Genomic DNA, 26671 nt, shown 5'->3' with positions numbered 1-26671 from the left:
CTTAGGTCTCCTTCTCTCAGTTATAGCGCGCACTCAACGTTCTCCATTGAAGCGCAGTTCACGCTCTCCATTAAAGCGCAGTTCATCGTCTGATACTTGTATCCCCCATTGAAGCAGATTCTGAGGTAATTTGTTTCTTCTTTTTGTAATCAATTTCACAATTTAGGTTTATCTTTCATCTAATCTTATTTAATTTAATTGTCACTGCATTAAGTGTAGGGTTTGAAAATCTCAACTATTGCTTCTAAATTCTAAGATTGTGAAACCATCATAACTAAAATAAAAGAAAATTATGAGCCTAATTTGATTATTGAATCAAATCTCCCTAAATTTATGAATTTTTCGAGATAATTGAATCAAATTTGGTTGCTAATGTATTGCACAACCCTTCAATCTTAGGATTCAACTATGAATTCAGACCTCGTTTTGGACGGGCCTGATTATAATAATCCAGAAAACAATATTCAGGTAATCCCAATTTTTTCTTCGTTGAATCATGTATTTTCAATATTCAAACTGGTTAAATTTAAGCGAGATACTGATTGGTATATTCCTTTCTATACGGATAGCCTTTCTTTGTTCTTCACAGGGGTTGTTCTTCTTCTTCTTTGTGGCGGCCGAAATCCAGGAGGAAATTAAATGAAGAATCTGTGCACGAGTTTGACGATAATTATCTATATAATTTGAGAATTAGTGCTTTTCATTATGTGTGGTCCAACATTGACACAACCATCAAGGTAATTATCACACCCCTTAAAATGAATGTGTATGTATAATTTATAGTTATTGTTTTAGAGAATTTGCTGGACATCTTAAACTTTCCTAAGGTGTTCGTTTGGGTTAAACTAGGATAGGAGACAGACAATGAATGTACTTGAATCTTACTGGAAATAAAATGGGGGAATGAAATGGTGTTAGTAAATAATGTGTCAAAGTTAATTTTGAATAGTTGAAATATCCAAATGTTACGATTAAGAAAGAACAGAGGAAGTATGTCTTTCATTTAAGTTGCACTATAAGAGTAAGCAGGTTGTAATTTTGAAATTTGGATTTCTTTGATTGTAATTTTATGAATAAATATTTTTAAATAATATATGCAACCTCTCTTCATGCAAAATTGGTATTCTTCCTTAACCTTTCTTTTGTTTTTTATGAAATTTTATTTTATTTTTAATTTTTTACAGGGTGTCCTCAAGGAAATTAATTTAAGCATATTTAATGAAGTGAGTTCTTGGGTTCACCAATCATTTAAAGCAGTGAGATCATTTGGGGAACCGGGCTATGCTGAAGCCACTCATCCATATCCTATAGCCATTGATGCCTTGTCGAAACAAATCTACACTGGGCTTGTATATACTAGTAATGATTCTACCCAAGTTTTTGTTTGTGCTAACATGTGTTACAGCTGGACAAGTTTCTGTAGTTCATAGAGGATACTACTGTTCTTAAATTATTAAGTAGCAAGTGGCCTGGAGAATAAGGAGAGAGTAGAGAGAATAAATTGGATGCGTGAGTGTAGGGGATTAATTTAGTATAAAATTAGAGAGGAAAAACCTGCTTATAGTAGATTGTATACTGTAAAATGGGAGGTCGTTATTGTTAGATGTATACTTGAATATTGCATTGTTTTCTCAAGAAGATATTGGTGTGGAGCTTTTGAGATTTCCAAACTCTTTCTATGAATTTTAATAAGATTATCAAATATAGTTATGCCTTTGTAATTATATACTACTATGAGTACAACGAAATTGTATATGTTGTCTGCAGAAAATATGGAGTTTGTTGATGATCAACTTACCTTTGAAGAACTTGGCAATCACTTGAAGTCTGGTGGCTGCCATGTAGCTAATATGTCATCACTGGACTTCTCAGCTAAGTATGGGATTGGTGGTTGTTTGACTCGCTTATTGAGAAAGTTTCTGAAGGTTACACTGGATGTAAGTCCTTTGTATTATATGCATGCTGCTAAGGTTTCTCTAGCCTCAATCTACCTTTAAGAGTTACTTTTGTATTTTTTGAGCAGGATGCTGATATGTCCATTCTGGCATCATGGTACTGTGGACAAAGGGAGTCTACACCAGTAGTCATAATCATTGAGGACATGGAGAGATGCTGTGCTTCTGTCTTGTCCAATTTCATTTTGATGTTAAGGTATCTAAGCTGTTGCCCCTTTGTTGGGAAGATAGAAGAAGATATAATTTCATTCACTTTTAACGAATCCGAGGAAATTTTATTTTTCACAGTTTTAAAAGCCAATCAATGCATAACATTTGCATTATGAAGTAATGTCTGCAGTCTATTATCATATCCTAGCTTTATACCAAAACATGTTTACTTTTAATCCATGATGCCCCCCAAATTTGTTGCTTAATAGTTATTGGCCAGTGGAGAATACCGGTCAAGTCCAGATATTATTTTCTTGTTAATCAAAACAAAGCAATCAAGCTGAAATATTTGTTGCTTCATGTTGGTGAGCTGCAAATGAACTGAGTGAGGCTCAATTTTGTTTGTTGGAGCTAAGGTTCATAAGAATTATTCCTTTGTTTTTTTCCGTAATAGTTTCATTTCTAAATGGTACGACTTTTAAGAAATGTCTTGTAGGTGTTGTAACTTGTAAATTACAAAAGAGCCATGGAACTAACAGAAATAGTTAGAGAGTCCATGTGGGGTTTAATTGAGGAGTTGACAACATGCCACCACTAGTTATTGCTGCCACCCTTGCTCTGACCGCCATGCACACCCACCACCTTTATAAATTCACTACTAAAGCTCACTTGACTCACAAAACAACCGCTGTTACTGCTTGAACTCACTTAAAACCACATCCACCATCCACTTAAACTTAATCACACAAAACAAAACCCACCACTGTCACAAATTGAGCCTACCCAAACTGATCATCATCACAAACCAAAACTCTTAACCCTAACAAATTGAGCTTAACGAATCTACTACTCCCTTCGTAATTTATTACTTGCTCCATTTCTCCATCCTTGGAGTTTTAGGAGGAATAGTGGAAAGTAATAAAATATTGTTAGAGTAAGCTGGAAAGTGTATGTAGAAAAAAAAGCAGGAAGATTGCTTATATTATTTTGATATGTACAAGAGTACTTTATATAGGGGTGAGAGATGCCTTCTACATTATTGTGATGCAATGAAGAGTCACAACTTTTTGGCATTTCAACTACTACTAATAACTTTAGTACATTCAAGTTTATTTACTGATTTGAATGTTAAATGTCTCATTTACTAACATTCCTCCTTGTGACTTTTGGCCATCATACTAAGCTTGAGTATGAGAATCTCAAATCTGCTTTTTGGTAAAGCCTTGGTCAAAATGTCAGCAAGTTGGAACTCAGTAGGACAATGAATCAACTTCACTTCTTTCTCTTGCTCAGCTTCTCGAAGTGCATAATACTTAATCTTCATGTGTTTTGTCTTGTTGAAAGAAACTGGATTTTTTGAAATAGCAATTGCTGATTTGTTGTCTACTAGAACTTCAGTAGCTTCTTCCTGCTTGTGTCTTCTGGAGCCACACAGCTTAATTAACAGTTGCCGATGCTGCAATGTACTCGGCTTCAGTAATGTATTGAGCTACTACTTCTTGCTTCTTCGAAATCCATGAAAACACTCCAGATCCAAGTGAAAAAGCATATCCCAAAGTACTTTTCATGTCGTCATTTGAACCACCCTAGTCACTGTCTGAATATGCAAACAATTTGGAGTTTGCATTGTGTTAAACATAACACCAAAATCTCATATGAACATCACTTGGCTGACTCATGAACCTTGAATGCAAACTTGCTGCGAACATCACATCTGGCCTTGTTGCTGTAAGGTAAAGTAGGCTTCCAACTAAGCTCCTGTACTGCCTAGTGTCAGCTTTCCTTTCCTTTGACCATCAATTCTGGACAGCTTCTCATTCACAACAAGAGGTGTACTAACTGGCTTGCAGTTTTGCATATGAAACTTTGTAAGAATATCATTTGCATATTTCCTTTGAGAGATATGAAACTTTTTTTTTATTCTTAAATACAAAATATGTAAGTATGTAAAAATAATTAATACTTCATGTACTTTGTTCGAGTTTGATTATCCTTTGAATAAGTTATAATTAGACATGAACATAGTCACATACGAACTAAACGAGCTATTCATGAACATTAATGAGTCGAAAAGAAGTTTTTCAAGCTTGACTTATTCACTTAACAAGCATAAGAGTTTTATTTTAAGTTTGTTTATTACCTTAATAATTGAGTTATGATCGAGTTTCGATTGAGATTGTTCACGACTAGTTCGTCAACGACACTCATTTGCCTTTTTTCTTTCTAGGAATTAATTATTTTTAGTCTTATGTAATTGATGAATTGATGCTTTTTCACTTTGGTATACAATTACTTAATTTTTTGCTTCCATTGGACCTAAATTTCTAAGTCTTGCTCATTTTTTTTCCAGCAAATGGGTGGTTAAAATACCAGTCATCCTAGTAATGGGGGTTGCAACGACGCTTCATTCGCCAGAAAATTTGCTATCTTCAAATGCATTATTGTGTCTACGCACTTGTAAATTTGTCTTGGGATCTCCAGCTCATAGAATGGATGCTATTGCTGAAGCTGTTCTCTTAAGGCCTTGTTCAAGGTTCAATGTTGGCCATAAGGTGGCTGTTTTTATGAAAGATTATTTTCTGAAACATGATGGTACCTTGACTTCTTTTATCAGATCTTTAAAGGTACAATACCTAAATCCAATGATGCTTATTAAGTTAAAGTTTTACATTGTGTGTTTAAATGATTGCCCTTTTTTCTCCTTCCCAGTTATCTTGTATGCTACTTTTCTCGTCCGAGCCTTTAAGCTTCTTGCTAGAAGACTTAGATGCTGTAGATGATTTTCAGGTTTGGTTTCTATCCACTCCAATAACCTAATTTTTTTTTCACCTCATATTACTGCATGTATGATGATATTGATGATATTGATAACTGTCTTGTTTATTTTCTTGTTTTGGTCCACATATGATCATATTATTGAAGAAATTCATGCAAGAGATCGTCTTGCAAAGTAACAAAATGTCATGTTTTGTCGTTGCTTTAATCACATAATATACAGTTTTTTCTTTGCCACTATTATTCAACTGGCTTATTTTGTGAAATTATATTTCTTTCATTTGTAATACATTCGATTACCACACTTAATTTAAAAGTGCCACTTAGACACCACCTAGGTGCAAGGTGCGAGAGCTGGAATCTTAGCTCTTCAAGGCGCAAAGATCTACGAAAGGCGGTGCCTACGTGCTTTTGTTTTTCCTTTGTGACTTGTGTTGTCAGTGTCATTTGTTGATGTAGATAATAAAAGAAAAACACCACGCGACTTTGGAATATTCAGATTTACTAAGGAGAGAACCCTTATCCCCCAATTCCATTTGTAAAACTCTAGGTATGTGTAATAGATCAACCTAAGGAGGGGTAGTATAGGTATTCTACTAATATTAGCTCACTTGGTTAATAGTCCTTAGTATAAATAGAGAGGGAAGGGAAGGTAAGGAAATAGGTAGGCATAATTTGGAGTAATTCCTTAGGAGAGTTGTGACCTTAAGTCACTATTAGGAGAGTTGTGACCTCAGGTCACTAATAGGAGGCTTGTAGGCTAAGCTTACTACTGTCATTTCTAAGAAACCCTTAATCTATAATCAAATTTCTGGGCCTTCTCCTTTATTATTAGCGTGAGTATTAACAGTCCATTACAAGTGGTATCAGAGCGGTGGTTTTGTGACTGCCGGCATCTAGAAATTGCCTCGTCAGCAAAAAAAAATGCAGTTTGCTGGAACAGTCTCATGAGGCAATGGATTCAAGAGGGATTCGAACACCTTTCACACATAAGGGAGCTAAGAACTTCAAATCTCAAGGACGAGGAGCTAACTGGAACTTCCATAGTTTAATGAAAGAAATTTGGAAGATTGGGACCTTCAGCTTGAGGATACCTTTCAATTATTCGGAATGAATGAGGAGACGAAGTTGAAGGCTGCCATCATTGGACTTGATGGCAAAGAGTTGCAGTGGTTCGAATGTGAACACCGATGGCAACCATTTCGTGATTGGAAAGAATTAAAGACTTGGCTGCTTCGACATTATGTGGCGGCCAAATGAGGATAGGAAAGAGGAATCTCAAACACTCTCAGAAAAGGTGGAAGAAATCACGAAGGAAATCATCAAAAACCTATAAAAAAAATCTAGGATTTTCTACCATTAATATGGAGAAAGAAGGTAGTCAAGTAGATTCGGAGGTGGTGGAGGAAGAGGTGGTGAAATCGACCCCACCGTTCTTTGACCTGGAGGAAGAGAACGACCAAAATGAACACCATGGATGGGCCGTCGACGGAGGAGATGACCATTCGAAGCAGCGAGAACTCACGGTACCGGTGTTTGTGGGAGATTTCGGAGACGGGTTTAAGAGGGGATGTAAAGGTGGACTTTCTGATGCAAGTGGTTTTGGTAGAGGGGCAAGCACTTCTGAAGGTTGTGCATCTGGTGGTGGGGCTCGTGAATTTAGCGTGTTTTCCGTGTTGTGCGATGGAGAGATGCTGGTGTTTTTGACGGTGGTGGGTCAAGAGGGTGTTTTGAAAAGGATGGCGCCAATGGTAGTGGATCCGGCGGTGGTCCCAGAGATTTGGTCGGAAAAGATGAGCGTGGTGGTGAGACCACCGCTAGCGGTGGCCTAAACAAAGAAGATTTAGTGAAAGGTGGGTCCGGAGCAAAAGAAAGAATCGGTGATGGTTCACCCTCCTTTGCAGGCGAAAAATTTGGTGGCGGTCCATGTGGTTGGTGTGGTGGTGAACATGGGTGGCTCGCCGGAGAAAAATGTGGTGAGGTGGTGTTGGTCGTGGTGGATTCACTCAGCGGAGGCATGGTGATTTCGGTGGAGGGTTTACCGACGGTGGTACAGCAGGCGAAAGGTTTCAAAAGGAGTGGTTACTTGTGGTAATCTGAAGGCAGACAAAGCAGCTTGACTAAAGTCTTTGGCTCGGAGAGGAAGCCAATAGTGGAAGGTACTAGTAAGGGTAGAAATGTAATTATCAGTTTTGATGACGTGGCAAGGGGTGAGGAGGAAATTGCTGAGCCTGCTGGTGTTTGCATAATGAGAGCACGTGATATCTACTCAGCCATTTCAAAATATAATATGTGGCACTGTTCCCTACTACATGTTCTAAAGTTTAACATCTCATGGTTTTCAGATTAGAAATTCCGGTTACCGAGCACAACGAAACCTCCACTTCCTCGTTTCCCGGCTCGTCCTCCTCGCGATGCTTTTGTTTGTTCTCCCTCTCAATTGCCGCCATCCGGTCGTGGTCAATCCGGAAATTGTCGATCTTCTCTTCCAGTGTTCTGGCTAAGGCCTTTTCTTTTCGCCTTCTCTCCGCCTCCAATACTCCGACCACCGCCGCTTGCACTACCCTTTCAATGGTGGCCTCCTGTGTCCCGAACTTCTTAGCAATACTTTTGAGATGAACCTCCTGTAAGACGAATTTCTCTTTGATGGTCTGCAGCCTAGAATCCACCTCTCCAAGTTTCTCATCCACCGCGTCAGCCCGTGTGTTAGCGTCGGCGTCACCATGATCGACCGCTCTGATATCACGTGCAATAGACTCGAGACTCAAAGAATCAAACAAATAGTAACTCACAAGAAACAGAGGAAGCTTGAGGATTTTTGATTGAAGATGATAATAACGACTACAAAGACTACTACTACTGCTACTACAAATAAAGGTGGTGTCTTGAAGTACTCTTCTGCTACTACTACACTAATAGAACATCAAAATTCACATGTATTGTAATAGATCAACCTAAGGAGGGGTAGTATAGGTATTCTACTAATATTAGCTCACTAGGTTAATAGTCCTTAGTATAAATAGAGAGGGAAGGGAAGGAAATAGGTAGGCAGAATTTGGAGTAATTCCTTAGGAGAGTTGTGACCTTAAGTCACTATTAGGAGAGTTGTGACCTCAATTCACTAATAGGAGCTTTGTAGGCTAAACCTACTACTATCATTTGTAAGAAACCCTTAATCTTTAATCAAATTTCTGAGCCTTCTCCTTTATTATTAGCGTGAGTATTAACAATCCATTACAGTATGGATCACATGGCCCTTTCACCTTCTCTCATAATTCTTGTAAATATTATTATATAAATAAAGTAGAGGCATGCCCCTTTGCCTTGTGCCCAGGCTCCAAGGATTTTTGCGGGTGCATCTTGTGCACTTTAAAACTTAGTTCCCTCATTATAAACTTGTAAACGTTGGTTAATGATTTGCCGAAGCTTGTTTTGTAAGCCTACCTTGTTTTTTATTTATTTATTTATTTATTTTGCTGAGATGTTTTGAAAAGAAGGGACTAGGAAGTATATTTCTAAGACCACCTTGTTTTTTATTAATAAACTAGTGATAATAAATAATAGGCATAGTAGAGCATTAGCATGATCGTTGGTATTATTTAACATGCATCATCATCTGGTTGACTTGTTCATCTTGTAAATGCAAAAATTGCATGTATTGCATGATACTCTATCTGTAAATCATGGTTGATCAAGGCTACAAGCATCCTTGACATCTTGTCTTGTCTATTGCAGAGGCCTATTATGTGGATCAAATATTCTAGACTGTGTTTAGGCTTAGTGTTGCCTGGAGTTGCCTTTCATTAATGCTATGTTAGGAATTTCGAAGCCCCTAACGTTGCATTTTCTCTTGAGTTCTCTCACGTGTAGGAAATATGGAAAGAGAAACATGCGTTTATTCGGGACATCATGTTGAAACATTCTTCACAACTTTCTTGCAGAGGGTATGTACTATGTAGGGATGCCATTATTTTAAATTTTTTTCTACATTTTTTATTTGCTCTTGATACTAAGAATTCATCCATCTTATTATAGTGATGATGTTGGTGAACTAACCAGTGAAAACTTGATCCATGCTATTGGCGAGCTAAAGAGACTCCACCAACGCTGGATCACAGTAGTCAAGGTGACCTGTCAAGCTTCTCCTTCTGTTTTCTTTCATTAGTTTTGTATATATTGTTTAAATCGAAAACATAGTCTTGTTTTCAATTGTGGCTGTTGAATAAAATTTTTACGCGAGTATACATTTGCTCTAGATTTTGTGGGCCCTCAATTTGTCATAAATATTAATTAATTATACTTTCTTGTGCCATCTTTTCACAATGATTTTATCCAATTCATTTTGGTATGTTTGATTGTCCTACAAAGCAATTTTAATTTCTGCATTAATATTAGGATTTACTCATATTTACCATCTATTAATCTTCATGCATTTAGATTTTGATGTTACTGATCTGATTGACTAAAATTTTTACGCGAGTATACATTTGCTCTAGATTTTGTAGGCCCTCAATTCGTCGTAAATATTAATTATACTTTCTACTTTCTAGTGCCTTCTTTTCACAATGATTATATCTAATTCATTTTGGTATGATTGATTGTCCTACAAATCAATTTTATTTCTGCATTAATAGTAGGATTTACTCATATTTACCATCTATTAATCTTCACTCATTTAAATTTTGATGTTACTGATCTGATTGGGGATTATGAAACCAACGATTTTGATGTTACTGATCTAATTGCAGTGCTTACATGAAGCTGGAAAGCACCAAAATGTGCAGCTGTTAGATTTGTATTGTGATGCCCTTGATCCGGATGTTCATAAATCTGGGACTTCTTATAAGCAAGGGAGATCTTTAAGGAATGGGTGTTTATCTAGTCAATATGATGGCTCTCCCAAAAGACCTTACATATTTAAAGCAGTGAATAAGGTGAGGTAGGTATCATATTTTTCTGAAAATTAATTTAAGTGGTAACCGATTAGCAAGATTTATGTGCATTATTTAGTCATCAGAAATGAGCCAAGAGAATGTAGAACTCATAGGTGAGTTTATATGAGCTCATGGGGCTATCTTTCATCAATCCTGAATTGTACCTTAGCTTAACAGAAGTGTTGTACTAAGAACCCAACTCATTAATATTTGATCATTTTTTTGTATGGGTACTGTTGCCATTATTTAAATATTGTTAGACATATGTAGGTGAGGCCTGGGGTTGAAAGATTTGGTTTCATAATTTATATCATATGTTTCTATTCTCAAGGTACTCTTTGAAACTATTATTCTACTTCTTTTTCTAGCACAGACTACACTGCAAAACCCACCTAATGCTGGTGTTATTCATTTTTTTCCTAATATCATTCTCTAATATGTATCTATACATATACAATTTGTGTTGAGGGTGGAGTGAGAAGAAGGGAGGGGGGATAAGAAAGTACCAAGTAAATTAAATCCTACGTATGATATAGGAAAGTAATGGTCAGTGTTACATATGTGTTGTTGTGAATGTGGTTTTCAATGGATTAAATCCTTTTTGATGCATTAAATGCTGATTTAGGGCAGGATGCTTATTGTTTTAATTCTAAGTGGCTTAAGTGTTATGCTGACCTGTGTCCTCTCCATCTGATGTGTGGGCTTTTTGTATTGTCCCTTTGTTTTATTTCTTTGTGACTTATTTATTTGATTAGCCTTCCTTTTAATCGTTAGTTGGAAATGAGTAAGGTGGCAAACTGCAATAATCTATACCAAACTCTGTTATTAGTGATATACATGCTGCTGTAGTAGCATTCGTTCTTTTCTGTATTGACTTAGTACATCTTATCCTTCCAAACATTTCATCACTGCTTATGGTGAGATCTATATTGTGTAATCATTGGTGGTAATTAGCCAGCAACTTTGGAACTCAAATAAACTCCTTTGTCTTAATGATTCATGACTCCTGAGCTTGAAAAATTGAATACTTGCCTGAACTTTAGGTGGACTTGGGTTGTATGACTTTATTTTCAAAATCAAGCTGTGGTAAACTGGCAATACTTATTTACTTCAGCATTGGCATTCCCTTAGCTAAGGGTTCAAGCCAGAAAAGTTGTTATACCAAGCAGCCAAAAGCTGATCTTTTCTTGATACGACTGATTTACACTTGGTCAAGAAGATTTCTCTTTCTGCAGATCCTACAAGTTAAGGGACTTGTCAGGATATTATTAATTAACTTCAAATCATATATTTTCATTTATGGTTAATTTGCAAGGTGTCTGAAAAAATAATACTCCCCCCGTCCCTTTATTACATGCCTATTTCTCATTTTGCACGGGAATAAAGAAAGTTAAAGATTCCTTAAACTAAAAATTGGGAGTACAAATATGCATGTGGGGTTAGAGAGAGATAGAGAGAAAGAAAAAGGTAGTTGAGAATTAGGAGAGAGAAAGTATTGGGAATTGATGTAAAGTACAAAAAAGAAAAAGAAAAATGATGACAAATCAACAAAACAAGAATAATATATGCAAAAAGTACAACCTATGAATAGAAACAGGCACTTAATTTTGGTCACCCTAAAAAGGAATACAGACATGTAATAAAGGTAATAAAGGGATGGAGGAAGTCTCCGTCTCTTATTACAAAACATGTATTCCTTATTGGGTAAACCAAAGTTAAAAGCCTATTTTTATTTAAAGGTTGTACTTTTTGACAATATTACCCTCTTTTTGATGAGTCGTCATTTTTTTGTGTACTAACAATGTCTTTTGACATTAATTCCCAACACTTTGTCTCTCCATCTCTTTAATAATTTTCAACTACTTTTTCTTTCTCACTATCTTTCTAACCCCACATGCACATATGTACTCCTAATCAATAGTTTTAAGGAATCAGCATCCTCCTTAATTTCCGTAAAAAAACCCAAATAGGCTTTGTAATATGAGATGGAGGGACTATTGATTTGGTTAATGATCATACTCTCTCCGTTAATTTAAGTATTACACTTGGAATGACACATAGTTTTTCGACAAATTATTTGACTTGAATTTAAAAGATGTAGTGTGGTAATTTGGAAATTAAAATAATTTTAAGAAATGATGGTGGGGTTATATTTTATTGAAAAAGTAAGTTATGTGAGAGGGAAATAAATAATAAAGAAGTAGAAGTGGTTTGTGTGCGGACCGTCAGAGTAGAAAAACTAATTCTCCATCCGTCCCTTAATACAAAGCCTCATTTCCTTTTTGGATAAACCAAAATACAATGCCTCTTTCTATTTAAAGATTGTATTTTTTTGACATTATTACCCTCTTTTTGATGAGTAGTCATATTTTTCTTTTACTTTTTTGTACTTTTAACATCAATTTCCAACACTTTCTCTCTCTATTTCTAAATTATTCTCAACTAGTTTTTCTTTCTCTCTATCTCTCTCTAACCCCACATTTAATATGTACTTTTAATCATTAGTTTTAAGGAATTTACAACTTTCATAATTTCCGCGTAAAAACCAAAAGAGGCTTTGTATTAAGGGACGGAGGAAGTATTTAAATTGTGTAGGTGCAAAAAAAAAAAAAAGAAAAAAGAGAAGGGTAACACTTAAAAAAAACGGCCACAAAAGGAAAGTGCAACACTTAAAGAAAATACGGAGGGAGTATATTGAAGTTGGAGTAAATATTTTGGGCATCTGCCTTTTTATTTTCTTATTATTTTTTTAGGAAAATTTGCCAAGAATAACACGACCTTTCTTTCAAGAATAGAACGACCTTTGGATTATTTCAAAATGGAATGACCTTTGATACACATCTTCCAAAAATGGAACAAAACACCATCACATGTGTGATTGGTTAAAACAATTTAATTTAAATTTAACATTTTTCTTTTTTTAATAATAATTTAAAAACAAATTAAATTAAAAAATCTTTTAAATTTTTTTTAACAAAAGAAAGAACTGAAAATTTTTAATAAACCCTTCCCCCGGTAGCTACCCCATCGTAGGGCCCTCCCTATAACTTGGTTTTAAAAAGCGCCCCTACGCACAAGGTTCACAAAGGCGCAGGTCAGTGAGCTTTAACCATTTCAGGCGTAAGCTCCTACCAAAAGCGCGCGCCTTGGTGCGCCTTAGACTGCCTTTGCCAAGGCGCAAGGCATTGCGCCTAGGTCGCTTAACAGTCAAACGCGAGAAAGAATGAAGATTTGAGTTAAATATACAGAAAAAGTCCAAAATTTTTGCAAATTAAAACTTATCCAGTCTTTATTTTACAATTTCGAACAAAATCCCTCAATTAATTGCATGAATTAACTTAAATTTTACCCCCAAATTAAAAGCCCTAAATATAAGAAACCCTAATTTGCGAATTCCAAAGTAACAAGGGAAATTACTATGATTGCAGTGGATTCCGGCACCGGAATCATCGCACTATTGCCGGCAAGCTCTCCCAGTTAGTCTTTCTCGATCTTTTTTTTTCTCCTTCAATCCCCTTCTGTCTTTCTCTCTCTTTTCACAGTTAAAAGTCTCACACACCCCCTTTCTGATGCTTCTGTCCACCCGTTTCCTTTTTTTTTTGTTTTCCTTTTAAAACTTATCACTCACCTCATTTTGGTTTTTTTAGAGTCCGTTTAAAAAAAATAAATAAAATTGAGCTTTTTATTTAAGCAGTTTAATTTATTTATTTATTTTTTTAACATTAATAATACTAAGAAATATATATGTATATACATATATATATATATATATATGTATACATATATATATATATGTATATATATATGTATATATGTATTAAAAATTCTGCACCTCATATACGAAAGGCGCGCGCCTGCTCCTAGGCTCGAGGGACCTTTTGCGCCTCGTGCCTTTTAAGACTATCGCCGGCAGCGAGCCAACGACACAAGAAATGGGACAAATTGAGAGATTTACAACTCTCTCCCAACCAATGTATAAAAAAGCTCAAGGCACGCTAAGCGAGAAGGGTCATGTAGTGCCTAGGTGTGCCTAAGGTGGGCCTCAATGTACAAGCAGTTAAAAAAAATTGGCAGAAATTTCTCCTAGTGTGCCTCACTTGCGCCCCAGGTGCGCTTTTGGTGCTCCTCATGCGTCTAGGCTGCGCCTTACCAAAAACGCCTCGCCCAAAGCAAGTTAAGCGCTTACCCCATTTCGCCTTGTGCATACGCTTTTTTAAACACTGCTCCCAACAAGCTCCTCCTTCTACCAAAGCTCACAACATGCCGTTATCGGATTTGAAAAGGATCAAATTATTGTGCAATTCTATAACAGCAGGAAACAATTCGTCACAAGAGAAGGCATTTTGGGGATGTTTTGTACAAATCAGGGCAATGTAAGCGTAGATTTGAAGATTGTGAAGATTTAATTATTTATTTATTTTTTTTATGTTGGGGGGTTGTTTGACTTGGATGGTTGAATTTCGAGAGGATCTTCTATGTTTTTTCAATGGCAGAGAAGGTGGAGTTTTGGAGTTTGATGGGATTTTGAACCCTAACGATTGAGGAATTTTAGAGTTTTCGGGTGGTGGTTTAAGGGGGAAGGGGATGGAGATGACCGCCCTGTGGGGCGAAATGGGTTTGCTGGCATAGTGGATGTGGTTTGGTGCCGACCGGTGGGGAGAGGAGGGTTTTCGAGGAGAGGGAGGAGGGTTGTAGGGCAGGAGGAAGGTGGTTCAGGGGAGCTGGGTGGTCGGGGTGTGGGTTTGGGTGTGCCGACGACACTGGTTAGGGGGGGGGGGGGGCTGGCCTTTTTTTTTAAACAAGTTGTTTAGTTTAAAAAAATAGACCAATGACATTGCGCCATGTGTCATTAGTAACCTATTAAATAGGTTACCAATTGCTTACATTTCATTTTTGGTAAATGTGTGTCAAAGATCGTTCCATTTTGAAATAATTTGAAGGTCATTCAATTTATGGAAGACTGGTGAAAGGTGGTGTTATTCTTGTAAAATTTTCGTTTTTTTTTATTACAAGCTTGTTAAGGTTGTTGGTAGCATGTAACATGACTACTATACAATAATTTCAATAAGGTTGGATAACTTCAATGTGCTAGAATTTTGTTGTTAATCTCTTCTTACAATAGGTGATACCATACCTTTAAGATAATTTGCTTTTTATTTGGATCTCATCATAGGTAGAAGCTACTACTTATGCATGTCAAAATAATGTTCTCAAAGGATTTTTGGGTAATTGCAAACAACTTGTATACAAAATAATGTTCCTAGAGGATTTTTGGGTAATTGCAAAAAACTTGTATACAAATGGTTGTTCTTGAATGTCCAAGTCACCCAATCTCATTAAAGTCACCCTTTCCCTTAAAGCTCACTATATAAAGGTAACCCTAATGTTAAAGTACACAATACATTCTCATGTAGGAATTTCTATTCAAATAATTATTTATCCAGTTGTGCCCATACTACTGTGTTGTGTATAATGTGGCCCAAATCCATAAGCCCAATTATCCATGTCTCAAGATTTCTAGAAATTCTAGTATATTGGCAGAAAATTGTGGAAGATACTAACATTGGTGAATTTTAATGAAACTTCTAGATTTATGTGGAAATATAAGGAGCATGCATGTGTAGATGTTTCTTCCCCTACAGACTTCTTCCACCACCATACGTCAATTAAAAATATGGTATGCTAGGCATCATTTGGGAGCATGCAATCCACCTACATCCTCTGATGTCCCTCTGGGGCTCCAATCCTCTATGAGTTTTCCCCAATATTTTGACTTGTAGAGATTATATATAGTCAATTGGCTCTCTAAGAGTTGTAAAGACCGGAGATACTCGTATACACACTGTCTCCTTATCTACTATCCCCTTCAGTCTGTGAGTCATAGTGAGAGTTATTATTATTATTGTATTAATCATCGTTTGGGTTTTTTTGGCCTTTTTGGAGGATTTTTGTACATGTTAAATATTGTTTCCCTCTTTATTTATTCATCTTGCCTTTACTATCTTCCTATTATCGCTTTACAATTTGTACATCTTTGCTTCCGCTACACACTCACAACCATAACATACTTTACTGGTTCTGAACTTTTTTTCTTTTCTTTTTGAGTAGCTACTTTTATTAATATATAATAATCTTTTGTTCTAATTATGCTATAGAGATACTTTTAAACTTCGATTTGGTTTTCTTACTGGATAAATAAACATGGGTTTGAACAGGGATCTTTCACCAGCAGCGTTATCTGAATTGCTTGATAACTGGGAGAGACATGCTGATGGCGTATGCGAGGTATAATTATGACTTATTATTGGCTATTGCTGATTGAGTATATAATGGGATACTGTGTGATGCACAAATGTGTTGGTTTACTTAGACTGCATATACTGTTTGTCATCTTTTGACCTTGTTGTATGCCCAGTTTTCGGATGTTTCCCTCCACACCTCTCAGAAAAGAAAGGGTGGGGTTTCTCTGATGATTGTCATCACGCTAATTTAATAAATAAACCAATGAGAAACGTATTAAGGTACAGAGTTTGCTAAAAATTAGTGTAATGTCATGTATTATAGTCATAATTTTACGATATAAACAACATTAGTAGCAATTTAAAATTTTCCGTTATGTTGCTTTTGGTCGCTCTTAAAATTTGTCCAAAGCTTCTGTTACTACATATTATTCTTAAGTTGGAAAAGTTATGGAAATGCGCATGTTAAGGTGGATGTGTGGGAACACTCTAAGAGATAGAATTAGAAATGAGGTTATTCGCAAGAAAGTAGGTGTGGCAGGCATAGCAGATAAACTAAGGGAAAATCGCTTGCGTTGGAATGGGCATGTAAGACGGAGACCCGAGGGTGCACCGGTTCAAAGAGTGGCAGAGTGGGACTATGGAGGGGTAAAACGAGGGAGAGGGAGACCGAAAATGACTTGGTTGGAAGGAGTTAGGAAGGATATGAAGTATATGGATTTGCATTAGGATGAAGCATTGGATTGTAAGGGATTGAGGAGGAAGATTTATGTCGATGACTACACGGAATAATCAAATTTGGTCATGTTAGCCAACCCCACTTATGGGATTAAGGCTTTGATTGATTGATTGAATTTTGCTTGAGACATCTTGATTATTATTTAAGCAGTTTAGCTTTAAGATATCAAATATGCGAAACTCTTATCTTTTGCTTGGAAGTTTGTTAAAGAGATTGGAGCTTAGGCAGAGAAAGTGTCATTTAGGTCTCATAAATTTCCATTCTCGTCTTTTTAATTCTCCTTTTGGCTTTAGGTATCCATTTAATATGTTGGAGTGACAATGTGATAAGATTATGTACATGAGTAAAATCTTTCTCCCTTTTGTCTTGCTGTGGTGTTGTTCCATTCTACATATATTCTTATTTTGGGTTTGTAAAGTTTAGAATGGATGATCTATGTGATCTTAAATAATTATTTGATGAAAATATTCCGAGGTTAGTTTATCAAAGGAATAAAATTCATGAACAAAAACTTGTTTAAAAACAGGAGAAAGACAAAGCCTCTGTATCCATGTTGATAGAATAAGTGTAAGATAATGTAACGAACTGCTACTAATTTCACTCAATAATTCACAACTAAATGGAAGAACAAATAAAAAAAGAAAGAACAATAAGAAAAGTGAGGGAAAATGGGCTGCTTTTTGATTGATAAAGATGGAAACTTTCTTACAAACGGTGGCTTGAGGTCACCGCTCTCCAAGGTGACTTCAGGTCACAACTGTCCAGGATTCAATTACCACAAAAAAATAGCTGACTACTTCCCCTTTTTATATATGTACACAGCTAATTACAATCAGCAAAAAGGCCAGCTAGGCTAGCACAAAAAGCCAAGGTCTGGCACAGGTACACTTAACCCCTGTAGCAGTCATTTGTTGCCAAGTGACTGCCCACTGAAATTGATGTGCTGCTGCTGCTCTACTCCTCTTGCCCCAACGGTCTGCCTTCCCTTATTTTTGCCTCCTTTCATAAGTGATGATACCTTGAGGCTGCACCTCATAGTTCGTTGCAGATAATGTCACAAAGTTGTGAATCAAAGTTGAATCATGTCTTTTTTTCTAGAGCTATTCACACTCATCAAAGCATCCAGTTTGCTAAAAAAATTGATTCTCTGGGCTTTAATTGACTGCAATTGTTGGTTCACTTTTTATACTTGTTAGGTTAACCAACTGTCTTTGTGCAGATTTAGCAATTGTCAGTTTGTGTATTTTCCTTCCTTCTCCTTACTAGATGTGTCTAATATTGACTTTGTAAATTACTCTTCACTTGGGACGGTCCAACTTTAGGCACTTTGCTGTGTGAAGATAGACTGAACTTACAAGGAAGAAAGGTTTCTCATTTTCCATAAAAGTATCAATCTTTTCTTGTAAAGAAGTATACCTTCAAACATCCATTCTAATCAAGCTGCCTGACAAGCATGACATGTTTTTCTTGCACTGCTTTAGTCAATTTCTTAAATATAATTTAGTAGGTGCAAAAGTCAAATAAAGTATAGGTGTTGTACGTAGCATACCATATTGTCATTTTTTCTGATATTAAGGCTTGAGATATGCTCAGATTCCAGTTATATATTGGATAGCCTTATATTGGATATGCTCAGATTTCAGCCTCTGTTTTTTAAATGTCTTTCTGTATAATGTTTTGACATGTGTATGACAATTCTTTGATGGTTGCTTTATATATGCTTTCTTACTTATAAAATATACTAAATGTTCACTTGCTATAATTTCGAGCTATAAAATTGAAGCTGATTCAGCCATCTCCATGAATCATTTTATTATCATAGATTGGCGATAAAGTCAAGGAGCTGCAAGTTATGATGAAGTCTGCAGATAGCAAGAGCTCAGGAAGCGATTTGATGTATGGTTCCTTGTAAGATTATGTCTTTAGTCTATACTGTTGTTAACTGAGCTTCTCCGCTCCTATTTTGCTGATAATGATCTACAGCTTTATTAGGTGGCTCAAACCTCTGATAGGTAGACTTTGCCAGTTGCTCAGCTGTACTGTTGTCAACATGGCCTGACCAGTTGTGGAAACCGAATATGGGACCTATTAGGGAGAAAATAATTCATCCAAGAGATAATTAGCAAACTGAATTGAAAAAAATATTCAACACTACAAGTCTACTAGATCTAGAGTTTCCATTCAAAAACCTTAGATCTCAAAAGCAAGGCAATGGCGTGGATGAAACTTTAAAGGGTATTACTTCCCCGAAGGGGGAAACCTTCCTTGTAATTCCATTGTTGTTTGTGCGTGGATGTTCATTGATTGCGAGAGAGAGAAAGAGGTCATTTGTTGATAAGTAGGAGGTTTGATGTGGTAGGACAGTATGCTTTAAACTTTTTAGGTGGGACCTTCCTTTTTTTTTTCCTTCTCCTTTTATTAAGTACCTTTCAAATTACCAACTGTGCGAGAACACAATTTTTTTATTTTATTTTTTATTTTTTATATTTACTGCCTCTTAAATACCACGCTTTGGCTTTTACTACCATGTAAATTGTTTTTGTTTTTCAACCACCTTAAGTTTATCAAGTCATTTGATTTCACTTCCTTAACTCGAATTTCTTCCAAATGTAGGACCTACTAACTGATTGTTTTTTTTTTTTACTAACTCTTTTTGAGTTGTTACATTCTCCCTCTTTATTTATCATTTTCATCCTCTTTAGTTGTCATTATCCTATTTTTGGTCGTCCTTAGATGGTTTGATGAGGCAATTCAACATATTAAGGCATCAATTTAGCCTACATTAGTTCAATATGAGGTAAGTGAACTTAATTTTGAAAATAACTCTTTTTCAAAATATTCTAATTTGCATATGAACCTTAAGTTTACATATTGAATATGATGAAAAATTAGTCATTTTAACCTAACAATATACATTGTGAAAATAAGTGCATATGAAGTTATTTACTAAAATATGGACTTAATTTTTATAAAAATTAAATTAAATTGAGAAATCCCCAATTTTTGTAAGAATCCTAACTAAATAAGTGTGATTTAGAAGCTTGTTTTTCTTCAGATGAACTAAATAACTAAATAAGTTTAATTAAAGCCACCCGTCAAACCTGTCAAAAATAACTTTTCCGAAGAGGCGAAGACATCACCATAAATTGTTTAAAATCCTAATTAAGATTCTGAATTAAGGAGTTGATAAACTTAAGGTTTTTTAAAAAAAATGAAGTAAAATATATTAATAACCAAAATTTGTTTTTTTTTTTAAAAAAATCTCATTCCTTTTGTGTGGTTTTTTATTACTAATTCACTATAGATGCGTAGATTAAGAAAGGTTTTTAAAAAGTTAGTGGTGTAAGATACCGGTGGATAAAGTAAGAGAGATGGAATACAAAGGTGGGTGAGTTGAATAAAAAAGATAGATAAAGTAAGAGAGGGTGGAAATGTGTAATTATTGTCGGGTAGGATCTATAAGATGAAGGGGCTTTGCCAAAATGGAATATAGTGGAACTGATTTGAAAAAAGTTTTTGATTGAAAAGTGACTAAAACAAAAATTAAAGGAATAGGTAGTAAGTACTCCATCCGTTTCCATAAGTGTTCCCTTTTCTTTTTTGTTTGTTTGGCCCTGGACAAAATGAAATGGATTCAATTTGGAAATAGGACCTAATTGTTAAGCGAGTTGAACAAAAATAAATAAGAGATATTATATACTCCATTCATCGCATAATAGTGTCCCCTTTTCTGTTTATATTTGTTTGGTTACGTGGGGAAAGACTAGGTCGTTGACTAATCCTCCCTAAGCCAAACAAAATTTATAATCACTTAACAAACCTAAATACAAGTATAGAGGTAAGTCAAGGGTCGAACCACTAGGAAAGGTTATGTTCAAGTGCTCTCAATCAATGCCTAAGCTAGGTCGAAGTCTAAGGATAAAAGGTAAACACTAACCAACTACCCAAACGAAGAACCAAACAAATAAATCACTAGGGAATGAGGATCAACGAGTAATCATGACAATTGTAGCAACTCGGTAACAACATGCAAATCAATGGTTGCAAAGACTAATGGTAAGAGCAATCAAAAGAGCTCAACAAGCTATCTCGTAGAGGTCTAGCTAGCGCCAACTACGAGAGACTATAACTAGGAACATCACTAACCAAGCTCAGTCGACAATTGCAATTTCTAAATCAATGGTCCGTATCATTAGAAACTACAATGCAATCTAGCATAATTCTCAAGGCTTAATCGAATTACACACATACAAACTTACATTAATCAATTTAATCTCAACAATAAATCAACGCAATCCCCAAATTAAGCACCATCAATCAATCATACAAGTTTCACCATATCTACTAGGCTTAATGTACCTATTTCATTATCATTGATGTGATAGAGTTTGTGGTAGTCACAAATCTACCACAATCCTCTATATGAGCTTGGAACCGGCAATGCTTAGAGCAAGATTAGCCTGTCTCGTCTTAAAATTTTTTCCCCATGCCACATCATATTTTAATAATATTTAATATTTTGTAATTATATTAAGACTCTTTAAGATTCAACTGTCCAAAGCAAGAGAGCCCCCGCCCGTTTGAAGTCGTTGCGAGCCGGAAAGCGTATTTATATCTTCATTTCTCAGACTCATTTAAGATTTCTTAAATATACGTACTTATTTTATTTTGTTTTTATATACTCCATTTAATGTTTTAATAGTATAATTTGTAATAGTGTCGTAAGTTACATATCTTATATAGCTGAAAAATAATATCAAACCACTAGATATAGAATTATAAATAATAATGAAATTACACACACACACAATACCATAGCCGTAAAATTTACATTTTTTTAAGTTAAATTTGTTGATGAAAATTATAGCAAATAATAGAATACTTTGGATTGAAATATAATAAAAAATACGAGTAGCAAATAAAGGAATATTTTTTTATATTAAAATACAACAAACAATTTTATAAAGAAAAATAAATAAAACCATCAATTGCATTTAAATTTACACTTTACATTTCAATAAAATTAAATTAAACTATTGTTTCAGGAAATTAAAAAGTTATGCTTTGATATACGTATATAGGCAAAATACAATGTATAAAGTATTAAATGAGTCTTAAGTTGGGTCTTGAGTTTTCAAGACTCCATTTAAGACTTTGTTAAGACTTTGCTTCATAAATGCAAAAATTTTGTGGAGTCTTGTCTTAAGACAATTTAAAAGTAATTTGCTGATGTCATGTATAGTCTTAAGACCTAGGGCTAATCTTGCTCTTATATTGAAATTGATTCCTGGGATGAGGGATAGATGTATAATCGTATATATTTAGGGAAAGTTGGATTTACGAATATCGATGATAAGATGAAGGAGAACCAATTACTTTGGTTTGGGCTTGTGACACGTCAACATAATTGATGGAAGGATGGGATGATAAGTATTTCAAAAGAAGTCAAAGGAGACCAAAGATTTGAAGAAAATGGATATGCAAGAGAATTAGTCTGGTTTAGGCTTGTGACATGCTGACATGAGGATGCACTGGCAATCTGTGGGTCGGAGGTTGGGCTAATATAGATTTCAAAAGAAGCCAAGGGAGACCAAAGATGATTAATGAAGGAAGTTAAAAATGCTTTGAAGAAGATGGATATGCAAGAGTATATAACAATAGATAGAAGTAATGAAGAGTATTTGTGGATGACTACATGAGATATATTCTTGGTTCATGCAGCCGATCCCATCTTTTTGTGAATAAGGCTTTGGTCGTTATATTTTAACTGTTCTTACTTTTTTGAGCAGTTGCTCATAGTTTATTACATTGTTTGTTTAGGTGGTTGTTTGCATCTAATCATTTTCATTTAAGATAATGGAGGCATTAGGCACTAGCATATTAAAGTATATTTATCTGGAACAGTAAAGCTGTTCCATTATCCTTTCCATTGTCACGAGCCATAATTTTCTGTATAATATATTTTTCAGGCCCCAAAAATCAGATGCAACTAAAGATCCAAAACTATGGAACAGTAAAGCTGTTGCATTGATTGAATGGATGCTTCGGTAATGATCATCATCCCTTTGTTAGATAACTTTTACTATTTTCTAGGGTTTATTTCCTTATCTTATATGTTTGCTTCTATATTAGTTGGTGAAGTTTAATCTGAAAAACTTAGCTTTTTAAAAGTGCTATTTGTTTAATAATCTTTCATTTACTCTTCTTCTCGCTGTCTTAATTGGTAATTGATTAACAGATATATCTTTGATAGGTTTTTGTGTAACTAAACTAACATTCCTAGAAAAAATGTTTGTTTGCACAGAGATCAAATGAAGCCCATTGAGAGTTTTCCGTTTCATGAAATCTTGTGCTTTAAGATAGTTGACAAGCTTCAAACAGTAAGTTTTTTTTTTAATTTTTAATTTTTATTTTTATATATGTATATACATATATGTATATATATATATGTATATACATATATGTATATATATATATATATATATGTATATACATATATATATACATACATATATGTATTTACATATATATATGTATATATATATACACATGTATATACACACACACACACATATATATACACATATATATATGTGCATATATGTATATACATATATATACATACATACATATATGTATTTACATATATATATGTATATATATATAGACATATATATATACACATGTATATATACACACACACACATATATATACACATATATATATGTGCATATATATATATATATATATATATATATATATATATATATATATATATATATATATATATATATATATCAGGTTCCCTGTAGGGAAATGTTGATTTTGTAAATGTATGATGCAAATATAGAAGTTGGGGCTATTCCCGGTTAATGAAGTCTTGTCATCCTAAGGACTCCTAAGTCTTATCTATTCCATCAAAGCTCATAACTTCACATCCTTAATACCCTTGGACATTTGTGCTTAACTATGCTTTTAATTTTTTAGCTCATATATTTGATGGAGAATAATCTCATGGAGGAAGTCATCAGGCACATGTTATGTTTTATTGTCTTCTTTTAACCTTTGATATATGTCACTCCGTCTCTCTTTCCATAACTTTCTCATGCCCATCTCTTCCATGAATTCTCTTTCATTGTGCAGAAGGTGACCCTTGGGTTCTTTTGTGGAGAAATATGATTGTTCAATTGAGGGTTTTTTGCTGTTAAGTAATGCTGTGATCAATGCCTGGTAGTTGTTCTGTGGGCAGGTCTGGGAAATTAGGAATATGAGAGCAACAGATATTCTAGAAAATATTATAAAAAAAAAGAAATAATTTCTAAATTAGACTTTTTTATACGATGACATTATTGTTGCTGTGATTAAAGAAGCAATACCCAACACGCCCTTCAAGTCAAGGGATTGGATAATGGATCTAGCTTGGGCATCTTTTCGTTCATAGTGGGATATAGCCTGTCCCCTTGAGTGGACAGGACTTCATTTGATCTTTTTCTAGACTGATAAAGAGATCAATGGCTGTTGACAATCGATAGGTGATTCTTTGTGTACAAATATTTGTTATGGTAGTTGCCTAAGCATTACAACTTTCATCTGTGTTAGGCCTTGCTGGGAGATCCTAGAAGAAGAATTCAAGCTGATCTGCTGGAGTTCCAAAAATATTTGCACTGCAACTGTTGCAGCACTAGGGGAAGCAGATTGCTGCCATCAGTTCATGACACTTCAATATTGTAAGTAGTTCTCACTTATATTCAGTACTGACATTAAGTTATTGTTTCTGTCTCGTTTTAATACTGGCGTGATAAATGAAATATTTTCTCTTATTTCCTTCCTCTCTGATTTCTGCTAGTAATCCAATTATTAGTGCTGCTATTGATCTTACTGCTTTTAGCGAGTATTTTCCTTGTCTATGCTATTTTCTTTTTTGCTTCTGTTCTTTTTTCTTTTTATTTATTTATTTATTTATTTAATGGGAAACAACCTTCTGTATGTCTGAGCCTCTGAGGTGAGGCATTGGCGAACCGCGAATCTGTTCAGATCCGCGGACCTGTATAAAGCTTTGCTAAGCTAGTTAAATTAGGTGAAGTTACAGTCTCTTGTGTTACCTCTTCGCGTCTCAAATTCTCAATAGAAGAACTCCTAATAGAGCTCTGCCTCCTCTCTCTCTTTTTTATGTACATCATTTTAGAGTGTGAACTTGGTCTTGATGACAATAACGATTGTTCTTGTCATTTCCAAGAGTGTGAAAGTTTCTTTATTTACTAATAACATTAAATGAAATATGTTATTTTCTCTTGTGAAGATATGTTCTGGCTCAAGAGCATGGTGATATCATTAATGTTCACGATTGGTTCCAATCTTTCAAGGCAATTCTTGTAAATCCACCAACAAAAGCTAGGAGTAAGTCTTCAACTCCAAAGAAAAAGAAGGATATATATAACCTCAGTGAAGCAGCAATTCAGTATCCTTTGATTTCTTTATTTGTAATTTAATTATCTTTATTATTACTTATGTTGATGGTGCTTTAAGATGGAATACTCAAGTCTTTTGTGCTTTGGGTGCTTTGGTGAACTATAATGTGATATTGCTTATGATGTAGTTTCAAACTTCAATTCCTTCAAGTCGTATTTCTTCTTCTAGCCTGGTATTGGATTCCATTTCATTTTAATTAATCTCAATGTCGTGTGCTTGATATCCTTAACCTTGTTTTCAAAAGAGCGCGTTTCTGCAAGGCTGTTTCAGAGCTCCAGGTCACTGGACTACTACGAATGCCTACAAAGAGGCGTCCAGATTTTGTGCAGAGAGTTGCCTTTGGACTGTAACAAGAATCATGAAGGCTTTACTATATGTGCATCATCTTGCATCTTTGGCATGAATTCCAAACTTGTAGGTATTTTACTCAATGTCTCTATTTTCTCCATAGTGACAAATTGTGGTACCCTATAAACTGGCAACTTCCTTTATATCGTATGGTTTATAACGATTCATGTTAGCTGATCTCAAATCATTTTGGGACTAAGGCTTTGCTGCTGTTGTACCTATTTTCTCCATGCTTTGTTTATCCTCTCCTTTTCGTAATGTTTCATCAATCAAAATCTGCAGGCACACTGATGCTTTTGTTTGTACTTCACTTATAATTAAGAGAAAGAGATGTGCGAAGAAGACCTTCCTGCCATAGCTAAACTATCAAGTGAAGCTCGTCTTAGTTAGAGGGTGAACCTTGTTTGTTCATCTATTATTGCTTGTAAGAAAGTTAACTCTTCACAATGCTATGATATGTATGTATTTTTATTTACTAATGGACAAATTAACATCTTTTTGAAACCACTAGAGCGTTATGCTTAGTTCTCTTCAATTTTCATTTTTTATTTTTATTTTTTATATATTGTTTTTATTACTTATTACTTAACAACAATGACTAGCAAAATGAAACACTTTTTTAAGAGAACAATGAAGCTTTGGGGCTCGCCTGCATTCAGGGTAGCTAATAGAGGGTAGATTTTATCAGAGAAAACATTTACAGGAGCCTAATTCATGAAGGGCAGTATATTAGGACTATTTTTTCATTTATTTGGCATGACAGTAACAGATTTCCCTCTACTCCCGTTGCTCAAAAATATTGAAGAAATTGTTCGCCTTTTCAATTTGGAACTAGTTTTTGGCTCGGACGATGTCCCGGATCGGATTATTACATGGAACTGATTATTAATATACGGTGTAATTTATGATACAATTTTCTTAATATAAAATTTGTTGTTCATATTGTCATTTGCTACATATTAATATTTCGTATTAAAAAAATTGTATAAAAAATCACATATCTTGATGGTAAGACACTTAATTCTAGAATAAGAAGTTGTGAGTTTTAATCTTGTGCAGAG

The 26671-nt window shown here is 34.9% G+C and overlaps 1 protein-coding gene across 3 annotated transcripts; it reads left to right on the top strand.

The window, feature by feature from the left end:
* On the top strand, nucleotides 1–26329 carry LOC145611229 (origin of replication complex subunit 3-like). 3 transcript variants are annotated; one of them, XM_081666531.1, is made up of 19 exons: nucleotides 1–125; nucleotides 400–468; nucleotides 570–737; nucleotides 1185–1359; nucleotides 1768–1937; nucleotides 2024–2151; nucleotides 4456–4729; nucleotides 4815–4892; nucleotides 8751–8824; nucleotides 8916–9006; nucleotides 9629–9819; nucleotides 16030–16099; nucleotides 18615–18688; nucleotides 22762–22839; nucleotides 23097–23172; nucleotides 24393–24520; nucleotides 25093–25251; nucleotides 25507–25680; nucleotides 25893–26329. In XM_081666531.1, exons 2-18 carry the CDS (start codon nucleotides 409–411, stop codon nucleotides 25610–25612), a joined length of 2100 nt encoding a protein of 699 aa, XP_081522657.1. In that variant the 5' UTR covers nucleotides 1–125; nucleotides 400–408; the 3' UTR covers nucleotides 25613–25680; nucleotides 25893–26329. The 3 variants fall into 3 exon arrangements, with proteins under 3 accessions (XP_081522657.1, XP_081522656.1, XP_081522655.1); XM_081666530.1 differs by having other exon boundaries at nucleotides 18615–18700; nucleotides 25507–25676; XM_081666529.1 differs by having other exon boundaries at nucleotides 18615–18700.
* The last annotated feature ends 342 nt before the right edge of the window (nucleotides 26330–26671 follow it).

Source organism: Chenopodium album, chromosome 24, assembly GCF_948465745.1.
Source record: "Chenopodium album chromosome 24, dcCheAlbu1.1, whole genome shotgun sequence".
In the NCBI taxonomy this organism is placed as follows: domain Eukaryota; kingdom Viridiplantae; phylum Streptophyta; class Magnoliopsida; order Caryophyllales; family Amaranthaceae; genus Chenopodium; species Chenopodium album.
Note: the sequence above shows the minus strand (reverse complement) of the source record. Positions and strands in the feature narration are given on the sequence as shown.